The sequence below is a fragment of the Bos javanicus genome, chromosome 3 (genome assembly GCF_032452875.1).
Source record: "Bos javanicus breed banteng chromosome 3, ARS-OSU_banteng_1.0, whole genome shotgun sequence".
Lineage (NCBI taxonomy): Eukaryota > Metazoa > Chordata > Mammalia > Artiodactyla > Bovidae > Bos > Bos javanicus.
The window spans coordinates 113230961-113250938 of record NC_083870.1 but is presented as its reverse complement, the minus strand read 5'-3'; the positions used below and the strand labels follow the sequence as shown (position 1 = coordinate 113250938).

The 19978-nt window shown below is 49.1% G+C and overlaps 1 protein-coding gene across 4 annotated transcripts in view; it reads right to left on the bottom strand.

Annotated features, from left to right (window-relative positions):
• Window positions 1-19489, bottom strand: part of ATG16L1 (autophagy related 16 like 1) — a 44201-nt gene extending 24712 nt beyond the window's left edge. The window contains exons 1-10 of one of the 4 annotated variants that reach the window (XM_061412652.1): window positions 19193-19447; window positions 15148-15241; window positions 9906-10011; window positions 9109-9182; window positions 8033-8284; window positions 4884-4949; window positions 2233-2319; window positions 1530-1586; window positions 1254-1301; window positions 521-623 (exon numbers count right to left, since the gene is read on the bottom strand). In XM_061412652.1, coding sequence (XP_061268636.1) covers window positions 521-623; window positions 1254-1301; window positions 1530-1586; window positions 2233-2319; window positions 4884-4949; window positions 8033-8284; window positions 9109-9182; window positions 9906-10011; window positions 15148-15241; window positions 19193-19307 — 1002 coding nt within the window. In that variant the 5' untranslated portion in view covers window positions 19308-19447. Of the gene's footprint in view, window positions 1-520; window positions 624-1253; window positions 1302-1529; window positions 1587-2232; window positions 2320-4883; window positions 4950-8032; window positions 8285-9108; window positions 9183-9905; window positions 10012-15147; window positions 15242-19192 lie in introns of all 4 variants that reach the window. The other 3 variants (XM_061412653.1, XM_061412655.1, XM_061412654.1) reach the window with 3 other exon arrangements.
• Between the last annotated feature and the right edge of the window lie 489 nt (window positions 19490-19978).

Genomic DNA, 19978 nt, shown 5'->3' with positions numbered 1-19978 from the left:
CATCACAGCAGCTTCGCCCAGGCCTGTGTCCTGCTTCCAACCAGGTGCTCCTGATGGTCAGAAGTCACACGGACGTGCGCATAATTAAGCCAAGAGCTGCCCAACCGACCTTCCAGAACAGATAGCTGACTAAAAACTCTGCACTGGAGCCAACCAGTGACAAGAAATGACAGAGTTATTCTCTCAAGTTTCACTATCCCAAGTTAGTGCTCCCCTGTCCCATCCCTCCCATCCTTTCTCTCAGCCAGTCCCACATATCACAGAGGGTGGCTGGAAATCAATTCTGTTCTCTAAAGATGAGGAAAATTAATGTATTTTGCTTATTTTAACAAAGCAATCTTGCTTTGCTTATCAAAATATTATCAATCGCTTCTATCAGAGAGCCAACGGGTGTAAAAGTTCCATGTAAATGAAATAGGAACAGAAAGCTTAGCTGCAGCAGGAGAAAAGATCCTTCAATGGTCAGGCTCTGTTTCCACGAGAAGCTGGATGAGGCTTGGGGATGATAAACCACACTTACAAAGACAGACATTGCAGTCGTCGGCACTCGCACTTCTTTACCAGCACCGGGATGAGGATCCACGTTATCCTGGGGAACTGGAAAGGAAGAGACAGAGCGCCTCCTAAGAAGTAACATAAAGGACAATATTAGGACTGTGTGGGCTCACTGTCCGCCCACCTCTCAGCAGGGACTCAAAGATGCCTTTTATCAGTAGCTTCTTTTCCCTTCAAGACCCTCCAAACCACAGAACAAGCCCCCCGAGTCGGAAGCCCCCTGACGCAGTGACAACTGGAAAGACAGCACTTACCTTCGCTCTCCTTCTCGCTAACTCACGGACTCCAAAACACAACACTGAAAAGCAAGCCTGAACAACCGCTGCCCCCATCAAATAAACCGCTAGACACGTCCTCAGCTTAAAGTGACCACGAGCTCCAAGGGGGCTCGTGGGTATTTTCACAAAACTATTTCAACATGATTCCTATGCCTGGTTACCATCATCCTCGGGGTACGCTTGTGGTCAGGGTGGAGCTGAACACATGCCAAAAGGAAGAGCGGCCAGAGCTTGAGTTAACTGTACAAAGAGCTCAACCTATCTGCCCCGCTCAGAGGGCGGACGCGGTGTCTAGGCGCATGCAAAGCGTCCTGGTTATTGGCACACGGACGCGTGATGGCTGGGCAGTGAAGCGGTGATGAACGTGGTTATCAGCGACCCACACTCGCATGCTGGGCTAGGACAGGATAATGTTTTCACCTGGCAGCATCAGAAGAGTGATGTCCCAAAAGGGGAGACTCGGACAGACTAAAGGGTAAGGCCAGAGGTCAGCACGCAGCGGGATTAAGAGAGGAAGTTGAGGGAAAAAAGGAAGAAGCTAAATGAAAAGCTGAAATTAAGGCATCTGCATATACTCTGCACTGAGATTCTGATGCACGTTTAAAAAACACTAACAAATCATATACATGTACTTAGGTATATTTATACACACATATATATATACACACAAGGAAAGGTGAAGGTTTTCTAACCTACCCAAAGATATTAGTGATAGAATCCAGAAGGCCTCCAGCAGGCTGCGAGAGTCGCTTACTAAAGAGGAGGGGAGGATAGGTTTAAACCTTAGAAACATTCTGCCCAAACAATCAATCAAAAACAGTCCACAAAAGTTCGTTCCTGGGGGTATGTTTCCCACCGAGTGCCCAAACTCCAGCAGAGAAAACCCTCCAGGGACTGAACCACCAGAAAACAGAGGGAAGATAAAGGGAACACTCAACCTCGAAATCTCAAAAAGAGTAAGATTCCCTAGCCTTAAATTAACTTCCCCGGAAATGATGCTTTGGACAATGAACTAACTGACCTAACAACTTCTAGTATGGTTAAGGACAAACCCCATCCTTTTGGTCCTGCTTTGGCAAATTAAAAAAAAATCCTGGAGCCCTGGTAAGAATTGAACAGTATGCTCTAAACAATCACCCAGCCTAACAAGGTCCCTCTTTCAGGAAGTTGCTACCACTTCTTTCTGCTTCTCTTCACTGCTGGAGGCACCACTGAGGGATGGCTCCCTCCTACTTACGGAGGGGCGACTGGAGAAAGATGGGGACACTCTGGAGCCCATACCCTCCATGGTCGAGTGAGGGGGGCTGCACGCTCAGCCAGGGGCCCTGCACTGCTCTCTGGTCCTGCCCACGGCGGCTGCCAGGGTGCCCCCCATTCCTGGCACAACCTGTCTACTTACGTGGCCGCTCTGCTGATGGCTCGCACGGGAGAGGTCTCCTCAGGGTGCTCAGAGGTTTCATCCACGAGGACTTCAATATCATCATCCCTGGAAAGAAGGGCGAGAGGCCGAGCCTTTGCTTCTGCTGAACAGAAGCTCTGTGATGGGCCTGCTCTGCTAAGGCCAACAGGCAACACCACTTCCTAATCACACACAGCCCAGGAGTCTTGGCTGGGACAGAGTCGGTTTCAGCTTCTCTGAAGAAAAAGGAACTTCCATCAGAGCAACATGAAAAGAAACAATCTAAGTCGGATGCAGAACTCCAGCTGAAAATAACCTGAGAAGGGAGCTTTGGATCTCTTCAGGTCTAAAGACAGCTCCCACTTGAAAAGCACTGAAATAATGGCTTATTAAGTCCCTAACCACATAACCAGGAGCAAGGAAGATTTTCCTTTTCAGAAGTCTCCTGCATGCCAACCACCGGACTGCGGCACTCAGCAAGAAACAGTTCCCAGCAGGCGGGCTCAGCCAACACATGGAGGACAGCGAGGGGCAGCTGCGGTGCGCAGGAGAACGCCAGGATGAGGGGAGCGTCCAGGGCAGGAAGCACATGGACTGCTGAAGGGCAGGGAGACCAATAGGCGCGTAAACAACCGGTGCTAAGTACCACTTAAGAACGGAAGACAGGACAGAGGAGTCTAAACGCAATTTATCTTTGACTCTGGCTGTTTGATGCTTAAGTACTTGGTGTTTCTGACATTTGGTAAGTTCATCACATTACATGCAAAATAAGTCACAATAATGTGCTCCTGGGGTCTCCCCTGGTGGGCCAGTGGCTAAAACTCTGTGCTCCCAACGTAGGGGGCCTGGGTTCGATCCCTGGTCAGGGAACTTGATCTCATGTGCCACAATTAAGAGTTTACATGCCTCAGCTAAAGATCCCACAGGCCACAACAAAGGACAAAGATCTTGCGTGCCGCAACTTGACATGGCCAAATAAATACTAAAAAAAAGAATGTGATCCTCTGCTGTTTATCCCACCAGACGCAAAGCCCCTCTGGAATTCCCCTTCCTCCCCATTTTCCTGGTTGGAGGAAAGGCAAGTAATTAGTTTGGTCTTAACGACCTCCTACCAAGTTGCAATCTTCATGGAGAAGTAAACTGATAAAAACTAATAACCCGAGACTTTATTACCAAATGTTTCGATTCATAGGAACTTGGAAGAGCTTCTCCCGTGATTAATTATCTGGATTATGTAAATATAATCTATACTTCAGAACCTGTTACCAAGCAAGTCAAACCAAGTTCAAGTAAATTTATTTTCCTTGGCTACTGATTCCAGGATCCCGTGTTAACTGACCCCCATCTTGGCCAGGGCTGAGAGAACAAAGGCGGGCCTGGAGACAGAGAACAGGCTGGGCTTTCTTCTCCTCTCACTGGTGGTTTGGGAGAGCCATCTGGGTTCATACAAGGGTAACAACAGAAGAGCAGAGACGGCAAGAGTGATAAACATGAGCTGAGCCCAGGTAAATGGTTTAAGACAGAGCTGAATAGTTGCAGTACTTGAAACTGCGCAAAGACCGAGAACCACGAGAAAACACCAGCATCTGGTAACTTATCAACACCCTTCAAAGATGGAAGAAGCCCTACAATTAGGGAAGCACGGGAGAGTAAGAGCAGGACTTTACAGACACCCTGAGGTCTCCAGCCTGCCCCACCACTTGCTCTGTGTCTGGGGCAGGACGCCGTGACCTTTCTACACCTACTCACCTGTTCACACTGGCCAACAGCAGGCAAGACAAACACTGCTTTCATCAGCTGTTACTTTTAAGGAGAACCAAATCTCACTTCTAGATCAACTATTTATCTACTTTGCAGCTCTGGGCAAAAATACCTGACATTCACTTTCCCCATGTGGGAAAGCAGAAGATAGACACACACGCTACATCTAAAAGCAAAGGCTTGGTGTGAGATCTGCTATAAGTCAAGACCTTTGGCCGATGACCCCTAGATGAAATGAAACCATTCCCCTCCCTTTATAAGGAAGCAACCAACATTTTAAAAGGATCATAACCATAATACTGTATTTCACGATATTATTTCAGTGTCGGGGTGGGGGGGGCAGGGGGGGGGAGGGCAGGGTGGGAAACAAATCCTGAACCAGAGCAAAGGGAATTTAGTCACTAAAATACCCACCACTCTCAAAACAAAGCCTCAAATCTCAGGGAAGACCCTCCACCTGACTCCAGATTAGGAAAAACTCTATCTTGATTCAATTCCTTGTGTTCCAGGAGATCCCAGTTTTTACTCAGGCTTCAAAAGTTTGCCCAAACTCCACATAAAGTCACAAACCAAGCAGAGAGCAGGAGACACAACCGGAGCCCAGCATCACACTGCAACGGCTCCAACTAGAGGTAGAAAGTGGGTCAGGATGTCAACAGGAAGACCTCGAGGCTGTCGCTGGTTAAGGGTGAAGGAAGTCAGAACTCACCCTTCCTGGAAGCCAACAACTTCCTGGAAAGTAATGAGTGTTTTTCATTTTCTCTAAGTCTTTTACTTTTCTTTCTACAATCTATAAAATGGTTTCACAGAAACAAAACATTATAAAGCTATTTCAGAAGAGCAAACCAAATGACTAAAAGCACAGTTTTAATATGCACTTCTCTACTCACTGCTCAACTGGCAGAGGCTCCTTCGCTGCTTCTGCGAGCTCCTTCTGCAGCCGGGCTTGCCGCCTCCTATTAAAAAAAAAAAAAAGTCCACTATTTAGGTCTACTTAAAGCCAACAAAGGGTTTGGCTCTCAAAAGACTACTAGCTCTAATAATATATTTTAGATGCACTGAATATTCAAGTAACTACTGCCCTCGGCAACCATACCCAGAGGCCCAAACCCACACTTTTGCATCAGAAAGGACCCCATTATAATGGATTTCAGAACAAAGCCCTAGGAGGGATTATGTTATTAGAGAAAGCAATGAACCAGCAGAGAAGCCTGTCCATCGGGACCCAGGGCCTCTCAGGACAGAAGCGTGCACCAGGTTCATCCAGGGTTAGTCATGACGGAGACTTAGTTTTCTGCAGTAAACAGTCTCACACTAACATATCAAGAGCCCGGATAAATAAAAATGTACGTATTCCTGGCACAGTTTTATTATTTTACAGGTTTTAACTCATTTAACACTTATAACAAGCTTTGAAGGTGAATACTACGATTCTCATTTTACAGATGCGGAAGCTGAGATTCTTCAGCTGTCAAAAATGTATGCAGCTTCAATTTACTAGGGCTGACACCCAAGTCTCGGCTGTGGCAGAAGTTTCACGGGGTCCGCAGTTGCTTCTCTCTCTCCCACCTCTCAGAACCATTTTTGGCCTTCCTTCCCAAGTCCTAAATTCAGGAGCTTCTTAGCCTGTAAGCCTTGGTCTCCCTTGCTTTTCCACGGCGATTTCACTTCTATCTGTGGTTTTGCCTTTAAGGTGGGGGGACCCCCCAACCTACAACTCCAGCCCTGCTCCTGAGCTCAGGTCAAGAATTCTGCTGGAAATTTTTTTTCTAAAATGCTTCTACCATAGTGGGAACTTTCAAATAGGGCAAGGTCCTGCACATGACACAGCAGAATTTGGGACAGAACAAAGCTGTAGCTTAACAAAATGCTTTACACTCTCAATCCCATGCCTGACCTGGAAGATGAAAAGTCAGTTTTAGTTTACAGGGTAAGTGACAAAAAACACAAAAATTAACAGATTTTTCGTAGGTGGAATTAAGAGGTGACCTCTAAACCATCTCTGAGGGAAAAGCAGAGTCTCAGCGTGGGGTGTGTAACGCTCCTCTACAGGAGAGGCAGCCACCCGGCAGGGGCGGGTACGGCACACAGCTCAAGGCACGGGGAGAAGAAAACAGCCGCAGCCCGCTTTCATCAGAAAGGCCGACAGGAAACCTTCTGAGAGCTGACAGCTTCCCCAGGAGCGTCCCACACAGCGGCCACTGTGCCTGCAGGGACACACCCAGACGAGCAGCTATTTCAAAAGAGCGTTCCACTGCAACCCAGGTAAACAGAAGCTGCTAGAAGGGGAAGGATACCTAATCTGGGAAACTGGTAGGAAGAGGGGTAGGGGAGAGGCTTCCGAGAAGGAGGAACTAGCTGCGTCAGGTGGTGAAAAGAACACCCAGGCCCCACAGGCGCAGCCAGAGGGTGATTCGCACAAGGGCACATTCCCAGGAGAACATTTCCTGGGACACACCTGGGGCCGGTGTGCCACCCGCCTCACGCCCCGCTGTCACCAGAAAGCCCGGGCTGTTCTTGTCTGCGCGACGTTCCAGCACGCTCCCTCCGCATAGCCGCAGGTCAGCTTATCCGTCAGGCAGGTTCTCACCTGCAGCCTATCAACGTCCAGGGAAACCCCCGCGTCCTCACCGCTCCCCAGCTGCCTAAGAGCTCCACATATAAGCCACACGGGGAAGCCCAAGAACACTGGAGTGGGTAGCTGTTTCCTTCTCCAGCGGATCTTCCAGACCCAGGAATCACACCGGGGTCTCCTGCATTGCAGGGGGATTCTTTCCCAGCTGAGCTACCAGGGAAGCCCTTATAAGCTACACAATTTAACTTAAACGTGAGACAGAAAGAATATGAAAAGGATAGCTCACTTTTTCTTAATATTAACTTAAGTATGTCTGTTTTAAAATGACTTCATAAAACCCCACTGTACAAAAATATCAGTTTCTTTTCCTCCCAAGGCAGACACTGCTTCTGACTTTTCACTTCTGTGAGTAACAGATGATCACGGAATCGTATTTGTGAGCCACTTAGGATGGATGACTCACTTAGGATGAATTCCAGCAAGAGGAATGCTTTGCAGGCACCCGCCATCACCAGAGCCCTCCAGAGGGTTGGAAAATCAGCCCGCCCCCCATCAGAAATGTCCCACCTACCTTCCTCCCAACAACCCTTTTAACCAAATTCACAGAGCCCATCCACTTCTTTTACGATCTATGCTTTACATCCATCTGTCTGAATGCTCACCTGTTTCTTAATAGACTATACTAAGGACATGCATTTTACAGCTGCACACCCTCGTTGGTTGTTTTACAGTGTCCTTCAATGTTAAGAAACCTACGGTTTTCATACGGTTCATTTTTTATTACCATTACCTTTCATGTTTATAAAGCCTTCCAATACTCCTATTTAGGAACTTTTCACAAAACAACAGAGAGTAACATTTCTTCCTTCTACCTTTTGCTTTCTGTTTTCACACAGATTTCAAAATCTTTCTGCACACAGTATTTGGTAGGACTAAGGCTCATTGTTATTAAGGTTCTTTCCTATTCCGTGTATTTGTGCTTTTAGATTTTAACTACGATAATCTTTTCAAATTCTAAACTACTGACGTGGGGATTTAAAATCAAATGTTCTAAATCTTTTAGACTCATTACTAGTGACGTTGGCCCACAGTCATTCTGTACACTGGCAAGATCAGAATTTTTGGTTGGATCAATTTTATAAAATGAGGGGGGAGGATTTTAATCTTTTTCTAATTCTGGTTTAATTTATAATGTTCAAGAATTAGCTTTTCTTCTTGAAACATGGAAAGAATTCACTGGCAAATACAGTAATGTGCCAAAGCCCTTCAGGGAGGTAATCCTTGGCTCAGTTATAAAAGTGTTCTCATAAACGCAAGTCTCTTTTATACCCACAACTGTCCCTTCTCCTTCTGTCGGTGTTCCCTGACACCCCCTCCCCGTGGTTAGAGCTGCCAGGTGTGCCTTGCTTTGCTAGGTTCTACTGTACCAACGCTGAGACTCAGACTGCGGGTTCATTCTCCCACCTTGAGTCCTTTTCATTCTCCGCGTTTAGGCGGTTGGCCTCCTGGGCTTTCTCGGCCATCCACCGGGTGACCAGCTCCTGGTTCTCCTCGGAAGTTTTCCGCAGCTTCTCCTCGAGGGCGGTGAAAGTGATCTGCAGGGCGTCATATTCATCCTTCAGGGTCTGGTTGGCTCTTTCAAGGTCCTGAAGCTTAGTGCGTAGCTCCTGGCACTCGGTCTCCAGGTCAGAGATGGTCTGCAGGTATTCTGCAATTCTGAAAGCACGAGAGGAGCGAAACCATAGAGCTGCGTGAGCCTGGGCCCTGCAGTGACCTCAGCCACCAGCACGGGCACCTCACCTGGCCGAGCCCAGCCCCCGGGGTTCAGGGACAGTTCCATTAGCAGAGGCAACACCTCGGGCAAAGTTCTCCAGACTCTGAATGACAAGCTAAGGCACCGTTCAGAGGAACAGGGTGGGAGGGAAGAGGGAGCTTCTGATGCTGAATAACAGTGGTGATGGGAGCTCAGCAGGAGGCCAGGGATCCGTGCATTCCGACTGATCTCGCCCTCACTGAGGCTGAGCAAGCTCCCCACCTTTCTCTCTAAGCCTCCGGAGAGCCCTCGCAGCAGACTTGGAGAACAGGCCCAGAGGAAACCCAGGCTCCCCTCCAGCTCGAAGGTCCCAGGTCTGGAGGCTCTGTTTATCTCGTCTGGCAGGCTTCTCCCAGATGAGGGATAACCTGCTCATAAGCGCGTCCCTGTTCCTGAGCCTTTTCTCGGTCCCACGCCCACCACAGGAGACGCCGCTCCCACAGGTGGCAGTGGCCGTGGGGAGAGCTGGGACTGCCTCGCGTTCGCTTCCCAGAGCCAAGCCTACACCTCAGGCGGGTGTGTGGGTGCAGGGATCCCGGCGGCCTGGGGGCACTGTGCTTGCCTTTCGCATCCCAGAGGGTAGAAAAGGACCCCGTGCTACGAGTGCACAGAAATGAAGCTGGTGCTGCGTCCAGTGTGGGGGCTGTGGGTCCCACGCGCAAGAGGGCGGCAGAACAGCAAGTGTGACCCCACGCCCGGTCCTGAAGGAGGCCTGGTCTCTACTCACTTGGCTTCGTTCATCTGCATCTCCTTGTCCTTCTGCTGCATTTGGTTATTCAGGTCAATCACCAACTGGGCTAACTGGGGGGGGGGTGGGGGAGAACATGTTCATCATTAATAAGACAGTTTAGGACTTCACTTGGAAATTAGTAACAGTGACTTATTTTAAAGGAAACAAAACAAAACAAAAACCAGGTGCCTGTGCCTGTGGGGTTGGGCCAAGGCAGGAAGAAGAAACAAGCTGGTGGAAGAGAGAAGGGCCGACGGGAAGGCTCACAAGCTCAGCATTGTGCCTCCCACTGCAGGCAGCCTGGGACAGACCCGTGATGCTCCAGGTTGCCTGCCAGGCTCCTGCTGAGAGCGTCTGTCTACCTCTCCACCCCAGCTATCTTTCCGGATTCTTTAGCTGATGAAACCATCAACGCAGCTGAAGATCTTTATAACTTGCTATTAGACCACCATCCAGGGCAAACAGAGCCCAGAAGGTGCTTCATCCTAATGAATTTTCCTGAAACTGCAGGGTTCACAGTTCATGATGGTTATCAGTAAAATGTTCAGTCGATCGAGGAGTAGGGTTCTTTCCACGTTTTCTCCGCTTGTCCCTTTCATGCCATCTGGGAGTTACCTCGAGGGTTGCTGATATTGGCGGGGGGGGGGGCGGTCCTCACCTTTCCTGTTGTTTCATTCCCACAGATAGAGCTGGCGATGCTTATGCAACCTGGATGGCTGCAAATGCCCATGGAAGTGCCTGTCCCCCGCTGACCCCACCCGCAGGGAGAGATGAGAAGGGCTATCTTTCTTTACCTCCCCACGTTTCTTGTGCAGTTCAGTCAGCTCTTCTTGGTGTTTAATTCTCAGCTGGGCCATTTCTTGCAGCTGACTATCATTCCATGAACCATCATGTCCGGGACTAAATGCCCCAACCAGGCAGATGAGGAGAACATGCAAGAAAGAGGGGGAAAAAAAAAGAAAAAAGTAAGACCTTATTCCCCTTCCGTTAGACAATGGAATAGTAACTTTGGAATTTGAAGCCTGTACATGACAACACAGCCAATAAAGCAGTTCAGTTCTCCAGGCCAGTGGAGTCCTAAGTCACTACCAACCTGAAGTAGAAAGCGGGACCCGTGAGACACAGGTAAAACCAACCAGTCACAACCCAAACCACCAGCCGTGTCAGGAATAAAAGATGGCTTCTGGAATGACGTTCAGGTGAACAGGGAGGAGACAACGCAGTCCCCTCAGTCAACAAGTGTCTGAGAGCCAGCTCTGAGCCGGGCCTGTTCTGGGAGTGGGCAGAAGGGAGGGACACGAAGCTGTGCCCGTGTGACGCTGCGATCGGCCAAGAACACAGACCACAAGCGAGAGGGTGCACAGAGGCTGGTGGTCAGATGCGCTGTTAAGAAAAACGTAGCAGCGTAAATAAAGAGGGACAGGACGACAGGGCTCCTGCTCCACGTGGAGTGACCAAGGCAGCCCGAGAGGTGACACCAGACTGGAGACGTGACAGCAGTGCAGAACTAGCCGTGCGGGCCTGGGGATGGGGCCGTGTGAGCGAGGGAACAGCAAGGGTCGCAGAGGCTGGAGGCGGGCTTCTCAGGGTAAGTGTGCCTGCACCCCCAGGGCAGGGGTGCAGGGGGTCAGAGAGGAGCAGGGAGGCCACGCAGAGTCTCCCAGAACCCTGAGGGCTGTGGCTTTTCCTCTGCATGACCGGAAGCCAGTGAGGGTGTTGAGCAGAGGAATGACTTACGTTTCAAAGGATCGCTATAGCGGCTGGGTGCAGAGCAGACTGCAGGGGGGCAAGGGCAGAAACAGGGAGATCAGTTAGCAAGTTATTTTACAGTCTGGACTCGAGGAAGTGCAGATCAGGACAGGGCAGCGGCAGGGGACATGGTGAGACGAGGTCAATCCGAGCTAGATCCACTGCGGAGAGAGACTGCAGGACGTGCCTCTGAACTGGACGTGGGGAACAACAGAAAGACAGGAGTCGGGGATGACTTCAAGGCTTTTGGCCTGAGAGGCTGATCAAAGGCAGATGTCACCACCTCAGGAGGAAGGGCTGTGGGAGGAGGTGGGGGGGGGCAGCGGCGGCTGAAGAATGAGGTCACCTTGGACATCCATGAGGGCACGCCGAGTGGAAACGGCACATTTATTAGAGCCTGACTTTAAGTAAAGAGGTCCAAGCTGGGGGCTGACACAGAGACGCTGTCAGCAAACAAATGCATCTGAAGCCATGGACTGAGTTCAGGCCACCTTGAGAGTCGACGGAGTTCGGGAGAGTCTGCAGGTGTGTGCAGACTACCTCAGAACCAGAAGTAGGTGATCAGACTGTGGGTGGGTGATTCAGGAAATGGGTCTCGGCTGGAGCTACAGATGAAGATCATCAGACTGTAGTGAGCAGCTGAAACCACCACCCAGAGGAAAGACGGCTGGCAACCTAGGGTACTACCATCTGAAGGGTGGATGGGGGGAGCATCTCCTCCCAGTGACTAGTAAGAGATAAAGAGGGAAAGGGGAGCAGAGTGATGCTCCCTCCGTCTCTAGAAGTGTTTTTATCACAGGTGCTAAGATACCCTAATGCTGCGTTCTCTGAGCAACAGTGCTTCCTTAATCTTGGCCCAAGAGGTCAAAGTCTGGAGACTAGAAAGTGGCACATGCCTTATCAGAAACCACCCTAAATGAGGCAATAAAAGCAACAGGCCTGGGTAACTGACTCTGTGTGAGAATTAGGAAGATAAGAAATAACTGCTATCAAATTCTCATTGTAATGCAAAGCAAAGCAAAACATCAAACTAGTCCCTTCTTCCAAGAAGCTGGCATTGTAGAGAAAAGATTCCTGAGACAAAGGCAAGGACCCAGGGCGCTCATTCCTCTGCTCAAAGCCTTTTCACTGCTTCCAATTTTACTCACCAAAAATGTCAAACTTCTCATAAAAGCCGAGTGCTCCACTAGGCAGAGAAAAAGAAATCATCCAGACAGCAGGTTTTAAGAGACTCTTGGGCCTCATCCCAGATGGACTCACCAGGTCCAAGAAAAGCGCTGATAACCTGCGCTGATGGTCTGTGTCTCCAACACGCTCTTGGGACCTTCGGGTGGCTCACAAGGACTGAGCAGCCACTGAGACAGTCGTTCCTAAATGTTAGAGGCCATGAGAATCACCTAAAAGGTTTCCTGAAACAAGACTATTGGGCCCCACCCCGAGAGCTTCTGAAACAGGAGGTCTGGGGTGAGGCCCAACATTCCACACTTCTAACAAATTTCTGAGGCTGCAGTCCAGGTAGCGTACTTAGAAAACGGTTGGAGTCAACTACATCCCAGGCCAAGAGTTTCACTTTAATCTCTTCTGTTAGCAAAGGGATTAAAACACTGAAGAGGGGAGCCAGATAATTGATGACAGAAAGCGTTTTAAGCACAGTGTGTTTTAGAATTAACTAGAATGGGATGGGCAGGGCAGGACTTAAGGACAGCTGGGAAAACATAGAACGCAACCCATCAGACCCCGTCTCTGGAACACCCGCCAGCACACACCTCTTTGAGTTGGTTTCCCCACGCAGCTCAGGTCCTTGAGAACAAGGACTCTGGCTTGTTCATCTTCATATCCCAGCGCCTGGCCCACACTGCAGTCACAACCTGTCTCAGTGAACAAGACCCCCGCCACAGTCCCGGAACGGAAGCACAGGTAAGCAAGGAAGGGGGCGGCACTCAAGTGCAAACCAAGGGACAGACGCAGAGGATGCTGTGGGCAAGGAATCAACTGGCCCGGTGACCGCAGAGGGGGAGCGTCGCGACACTGAGGCAAAGAAGCCATAGCTGACTTGTGGAAAATAAGCATAGGAATGAGGCAGTCAGGAGGAGGCCTGGTTAGGAACACAAGTTTGCAGGAAAGCAAGGACCTCCATTTACATTATCACCCAGTGCTGTGCTTAATCGCTCAGTCGTGTCTGACTCTTTTGCAACCCCATGGACTGTAGCCCGCCAGGCTCCTCTGTCCATGGGATTTCCCAGACAAGAATACTGGAGTGGGTAGCCTATCTCTTCTCCAGGGGAACATCCCAACCCAGGAATCAAACTGGGGTCTCCTGCACTGCAGGCAGATTCCTTATCAGCTGAGCTATCCGGGAAGCCCAACCACCCCAGTGATACTCAGTTAAAAGAATGTTGTATATTTATTTATAGTAGTTTTCCAAGCAAATGAATTTGGCTGATAGATAAAAGATGCAGGACTATAGTCACCAAGAGTCTTGTTGTTCAGCCGCTCAGTCGTGTCCGACTCTTTTCGATCCCAAGGACTGCAGCACACCAGGCTTCCCTACTGTTCACTATCTCCTGGAGCTTGTTCAAACTCATGTTCATTGAGTCAGTGATGCCACCCAACCATCTCATCCTCTGCCACCCCCTTTTCCTCCTGCCTTCAATTTTCCCCAGCATCAGGGTCTTTTCCAATGAGTTGGCTCTTTGCATCAAGTATTGGGGCCTGAATATTCATTTGAAGGACTGATGCTGAAGCGCCATTACCTTGGCCACCAAGAGTCTAAATAGAAATAAAATGTTTCAGGATTTCAGTTGACTGAATTTAGATGAAAAAAGGTCACATGGCTTCTCTACACCTAAATTGACCAGAACACAGCAACTACTATTTTAAATACTGAGAAGGCCTCCAGGGCCACAGCTTAGGCACAATCTCCTGAATTGTTCTTAGGCAGAAATGGAGCTGAGGCTGGGCCATCTGTCCCTCTCTCCACTCCAGTCCTTCCGGAGACCATCTCGCCAGATGAGGAAACACAGATGGCAGGTAATGAGCAGATATGGCGACCGGAATAAATGAAATAAGCTACCCCAAGCATTTCTGTTTTTCTTCTAAAACCCCAAGTTACCATCAACTTTGCTTTTACAATGGGTAAAATGTAACTGACATACCAAAAAACATGTAGATTTTAGAGCAAGAATGGGTATGGCTACCATGTAAGTTGTATGCATGCATAGTCATATCTGACCCTGTGCAACCCTTTGGACTGTAGCCTGCCAAGCTACTCTGTGCACGGCATTGTTTAGGCAAGAAGTGGGTGTCATTTCTTCCTCCAGGGGATCTTCCCAACCCAGGGATTGAACCTGCATCTCCTACACTGCAGTTGGATTCTTCACCCACTGAGCTATTGAAGAAACATGATGAACAAATGGAAAAGGAGGACAGTAAGACTCTAGAATGATTCCATTTAAGCTACTTAGGAGCCTCAGAGAGTGAATGACCCAAGTAAACACACCAAACTCCCTAACATGAACATACACTCACACATTTAATGAAGCAATACTTACCCTTCCTATTAAAATGCAGATTTCCCCCTAGTCTTTCTTTAAAAAAAACAAAAAACAAAGCTTTCTGAAACTCACTAGTGTGACCGCATACTAAAATATGCTGCAACACACTGAACTAAAAAAGATTAAACAGACCTGTACTGCTTATGTTTACAGGCCTTTCAATCCTGTACCAGCAAGATCTATTTGAATCTGTTCAAGAGTAATTAAACCTTATTATTTAGAAAAATTGAGGCTTCGTAGGCTAGAGGAGAAGCTGGCCTGGCCGCTCGTCTGAAGCAGTTTCTCAAGCTCACAGCGTACTGATGATGAGCCTTCTAGGTGGGGAAGTACCTACATGCCTTCAAAAAAAAAGAGAAAGATTTCAGCTATGTGGCTTCAGAAGCTTCGATTTGAAAGGAACTGACAAAAACTAAAAACTGTAAACTGAAAGTTGCTCAGTTGTGTCTGACTCTGCGAGCGCATGGACTATACAGTCCATGGAATTCTCCAGGCCAGGATACTGGAGTGGGTAGCCTTTCCCTTCTCCAGGGAAATCTTTCCAACCCAGGGTTGGAACCCAGGTCCCCACACTGCAGGCGGATTTTCTACCAGCTGAGTGACAAGGGAGGCCCCAACAAAACTGGAGCACAAACACAGTACTCGGTTTGCTTCGAAATGAGAGAAGTGACAACTGAACTGAGACAAGTTTCAATTAAAAGGGGGACATAAATAACAGAGGACAGTTTCCAAATACCTTATCTCATGCCTGTTTGGTACGTCATGCTTTTCGGCTTGTAGCTTATGGGCCAGCACTGAATGAAGATCTGACTTTTCCAGCAACTTGTTATCTATCAAAGAAAAAAAAGTTAATATAACCTATGTACACTTAATTACTACTCAATCTCTTATAGAGATCTGGACCAAAAAAAAAATAATCAGAAGATGACAGGGCTGGTTTCACTTTTAAGAGGTATCACAATCCTAGGTATACTGCACTTTGTCACCAACTGTAGCAGTCGTCCAAACTCCAGAACATACACTCCTTAGACGCTTCCTGGCCTAAGCACAGGCAGCCAGACAAAGGAATCTAAAAACTCCCCCCAAAACATTCCCCCTCCATTCTTTCTACCCCCACAGCTTCCTACCTGGGGAAGAAGAAACAAACAACACACCAAAACACAACAGGAAAATGAAGTGCTGTGCACCACTGAGTGCAAGAGGAAAATTCTACCTTAAAGTCAGGGCAGGGCGCTAGGGACACAGACACAAACCAGAGTCCCTGACCACAGGAGCTGAAATACACACGGGTGGGGAGGGTGCAGGTCAAGAATAAAAAGGAAGAGAAAAAGTGAGTTTTTACTCATTTTCTCAGATGGTTTCACAGGTGAAGCAGACAGACAGTCCAGGCAGAAGGTCTAGAGCTGCCTAGCAGGTGGCCAGAAATAAAGTCACTCCAACACATGAGAGGGCAGGATGAGAAAATTCAGACCTCTTCTTACTGGCAACAGTGAAACAACAGAGTTTAAAAGCAAGTAGTAACTGGAAGGACTGATGCTGAAGCTCCAATCCTTTGGCCACCTGATGCGAAGAGCCAACTCATTGGAAAAGACCCTGATGCTGGCAAAAATTGACGGCAAAAGGGGAAGGGAGCAGCAGAGGATGAGATGGTTGGATAGCATCACCGACTCAACGGACCTGAACTTGAGCGAACTCCAGGAGATAGTGAAGGACAGGGAAATCTGGTGTGCTATAGTCCATGGGTGGCAAAGAGTCGGACATGACTTAGCAACTCAACAAGTGACATTAACAGATAGTAATCAGTAAGAAGTCAAAGGTTATCCTGAGGTTCCCTGCTTGACCAACTAGGTGCAAGATCCTAACACGCTGAAGAATACAGAAGCAGAGAGTTCAAAAAAGGGAGTTCTCGAATCATAATATATGTGACAGGGAGCACAATAAAGGAAGCCAAAAGTCAAGTCGGGGCTAGAAATGACGTGGACACAGGGGGCCAGTGAGATCAGAAGTGGAAGGGGGTGCACTAAGCAGAACAAGAAAGTGACGCTGGGAAACTTACAGAAAACCCACACTTGATGTGGGCTTTCACTAACCCCACACGTCTGAGATGACAGCGCCTTCATGACAAAAATGCCATAGGATTCATGCCAGGGACCGTTCCTGGTCAAGAAGAGCTTGTCTTTCCTCTTAAAGAGTTGAGCCCCACTTTTTTGATCTCTGAAGACGGAAAGCCTGGGTAGAAACAGAAACACTGTCTTCATCGATATTAATTTAATAAACTACCTCAGAAGAGGGAAGGGATTCCAACGTTGAATGTTCCCCTGTGTCAAAGAGCCCTGATAAAGGTCTTCGAAAATATTACAGAGGGATGCCTGGTGATATCGGGTCTTTCAAAGGACAGGAGGTATTCAAAAGGGATCCTTCCTAAAAGCTCCTCTCACTCAAGAGCAGGATGGAGAGGGAGGGGAGGCCTCCTGCAGTCCCCACGGCCTCTTCTCATCTTCCTCTTCAGGCCCAGAGGCAGGACTGACAGCAAACTCTGCCCCCCTCTTTGAGAAGCGGGGCAATGAAGAGTGGGACCGTTTCGCAGTCAACCCCTGCCTAACCCAGAGATCTGCACAGGCCAGGGCAGCCGCGTCCTACTGCTCCTCACCCCGGTCTCCTCTCCAACCGCTCCCCCGCCCAGGCTTGTACTCCTCACTAGGCTGTTTTAAGACATGGTCCCTCTTAAAACAGGACTGACCTGTCTTTCTGACTAGCCTTCAACATCCTCCACCCTCCTTCAAGATGTCCATTTTCAAAGTGCAGAAAAACATTCAATTGTGTCAATGCGATGACAAGCAAGCACCTTCCATTTATAGGCAATTAAGTAGATGGCTTTCAAAGCACTTGTATGCCCAGCACTGCATTTATGAAGCAGGCAAGGCAAGCTTTACCCCGATTTTATAGATGCAGGTAAGGGAGGCTGGTAAGGGGATTGTGGTCAGACCGCCAATCCGATTTGACTTTTATTTTTTTATTTTTATTTTTTTCTGATTTGACTTTTAGTGTGTTATCAGCTTTTGAAGAATAAGCATGTGATGAAATACCTGGTGACTAGAATCTATGTAACCCATGAGGAGTCACATTTGAATAAGGAGTTTCCTGTGCTTCTGGCTTTCTGAACTGGGCTGCTAGTCTCTTAAGAGTGTAAGGAATTAGCGCAACAGTGGCACACCCATCATCTCCCTTTTCCTCCATTTTAGTTAAGAGGATGAGCTCAGCTAGAACCATTTCTTGGGGAAACATGTGAGAAAAGCAAAAAATGCAAAAAAGTTAGGAGCCATCAAGTCTGGGTCCTAATCCAGACCCTATCTACTCTGCCGTGCTACCCGGAGCCCAGAAAAATTAACTAACCTCTCTCGGTCTCAGATTCCTCATTTGTATAAAGGGCAACAGGACCTGTTTCAGGGAATTTTCAGAAACAAAGTGAAACAATACGTGCCAAATACTGCAGCACTCAAGCTTGTCTATACATCAGAATTACTTGGGGAGCAGCAAGAAATACTGACCCCTGTGTCCCAGCCCATTCCTGTGGTTTAGTTGGTCTGGGGTATGGCCAGGACTTTCTAATTTTTTAAAAGATCCCCATCTAATTCTAACCTGCAGGTATGGGTAGGAACCACAAATTTAGCATGATCAGAATTCAATGAAGGACATTAACTACTATTACACTGAACCTCATCATCAACAGAATTTGAGACCTAAAGGCACACTTCAAGGGGTAGATCTGGAACCAGAGGTTCCAAGAGTGCCCATTTCTTCCCCCAAATGTGTCATCAGTTAGGGTAAAATGGGGGGCAAGGTAAGGAAATGCTCATTAGAAGACGTCTAAGGGCACAACCAGTCCATCCTAAAGAAAATCAGTCCTGAATATTCATCGGATGCTGAAGCTGAAACTCCAACACTCTGGCCACCTGAAGCTTAGAACTGACTCACTGGAAAAGACCCTGATGCTGGGAAAGACTGAAGGCAGGAGGAGAAGGAGAAGACAGAGGATGAGATGGTTGGATGGCATCGCTGACTCAATGGACGTAAGTTTGAGCAAGCTCCAGGAGATGCTGATGGACACGGAAGCCTGGCCTGCTGCAGCCATGGGATCACAAAGAGTCCGACGTGACTGAGTGACTGAACTGAACTGAAGGGCACAAACTTTTATGTACTCAAATTGCTGCGGCGGCGGTGGGTGTGGGCCACCTTTTTCATATCCAAGTCTTCAGTAACAGTAAAGCCTACTATGTCCCGACTAAAAAGTGAATTAAGACTCAAGATGTGTCACAAAGAACACCAAGGCGGAGCGTAAGCACAGGTCTTGAGAAATGAAAGGCAAACACTTCGTGATACTCAGAGCACTATGCTAATGCTTCAAGTCAGTGCCCGCTTCAGTAACACGATGCCCGAAATAGCCCGTTTCTGGAAGCTGCCTATTTAATTACACAAGTATTGTGTGCGGAGCACCTGGGATTCACACATACAAACGTGAACGGCGCCTGCCCATGAAGAAAATCCAAGGCTTACAGGGAAACCCTCCACAGTAACACCCAAGGATAAACGGAAAAGGGGAAAAGATACAAAAAGGCATGGGGCCGTGCCAGGCGTTGGGAACCCGGGGCGGCATCGAGGCGCGCGAGAGGCGCCGTGGCTCGGCCTGGGGTTCCTGCTGGCGGCCCCGCGTGCCTCGGCGGGGTCTGCCCGCCCGCCCGCCCCCGAGGCCCGCCCGCCCTCCGGGCCCGCCCGCCGCTCACACTGCAGGATGATCTCCTCGAACGCCTGCCTCTGCAGCCGGTCCCGGCGCCTCAGCTCCTCCGAGATGTGGCGCTTCCAACGCGGGAAGACGGCAGCGCGGAGGCCCGACGACATGTCGCCTGCTGCCCCGGCGCCTCAGCGCCGCTGATCCGAGCGCAGACTGGCGGCCGCGGCCCGCACCATGAGGGAACCAGCGGGCGCGGGAAGGCCAGCGGCCCCTGCAATCAGCTCCACGCAGAGGCCGCCCCCGAAGCCATCCAGGACGGACTTCCGGCTCCTGACGGAAATGGCTTTGAATCGAGCCGGAAAGCCCGCCTTCTCATCAGACGTCTCGCGCCACGCGCACGCCGGCGTCCGGCGCCGACTTGCGGCGCTGGCTGATGACATCATCCCTATACCGGAAGTGCCTGTGGCAGAGATGTGGCCGCTGGGAGGCGTGGGGACCACGTTGCAGGCTTGGTCCGCGGGTTGGGGAAGGAAACAAAGGACGGCTTCCGCCCACTTGCTGTCCCCTTTGCTTGCTTTTCCGCGTTTTATACTTTCTTTCCTAGCCTACCTCTGTTTTCTTCAGTTTACTGAGCAGAAGTAAACTCCCCACATGGTAACTGTGTGATCAAGGATAAGTGACAACCTTCCTAAGCCTCAGCTTCCTAGTCTGTAAAATTGCTCGCGCTCTAAATCGCTTCAGTTGTGTTACAGTCTCTGCGACCCTATGGACTTTGGCCCGCCAGGCTCCTCTGTCCATGGGATTCTCTAGGCAAGAATACTGGAGTGGGTTGCCATTT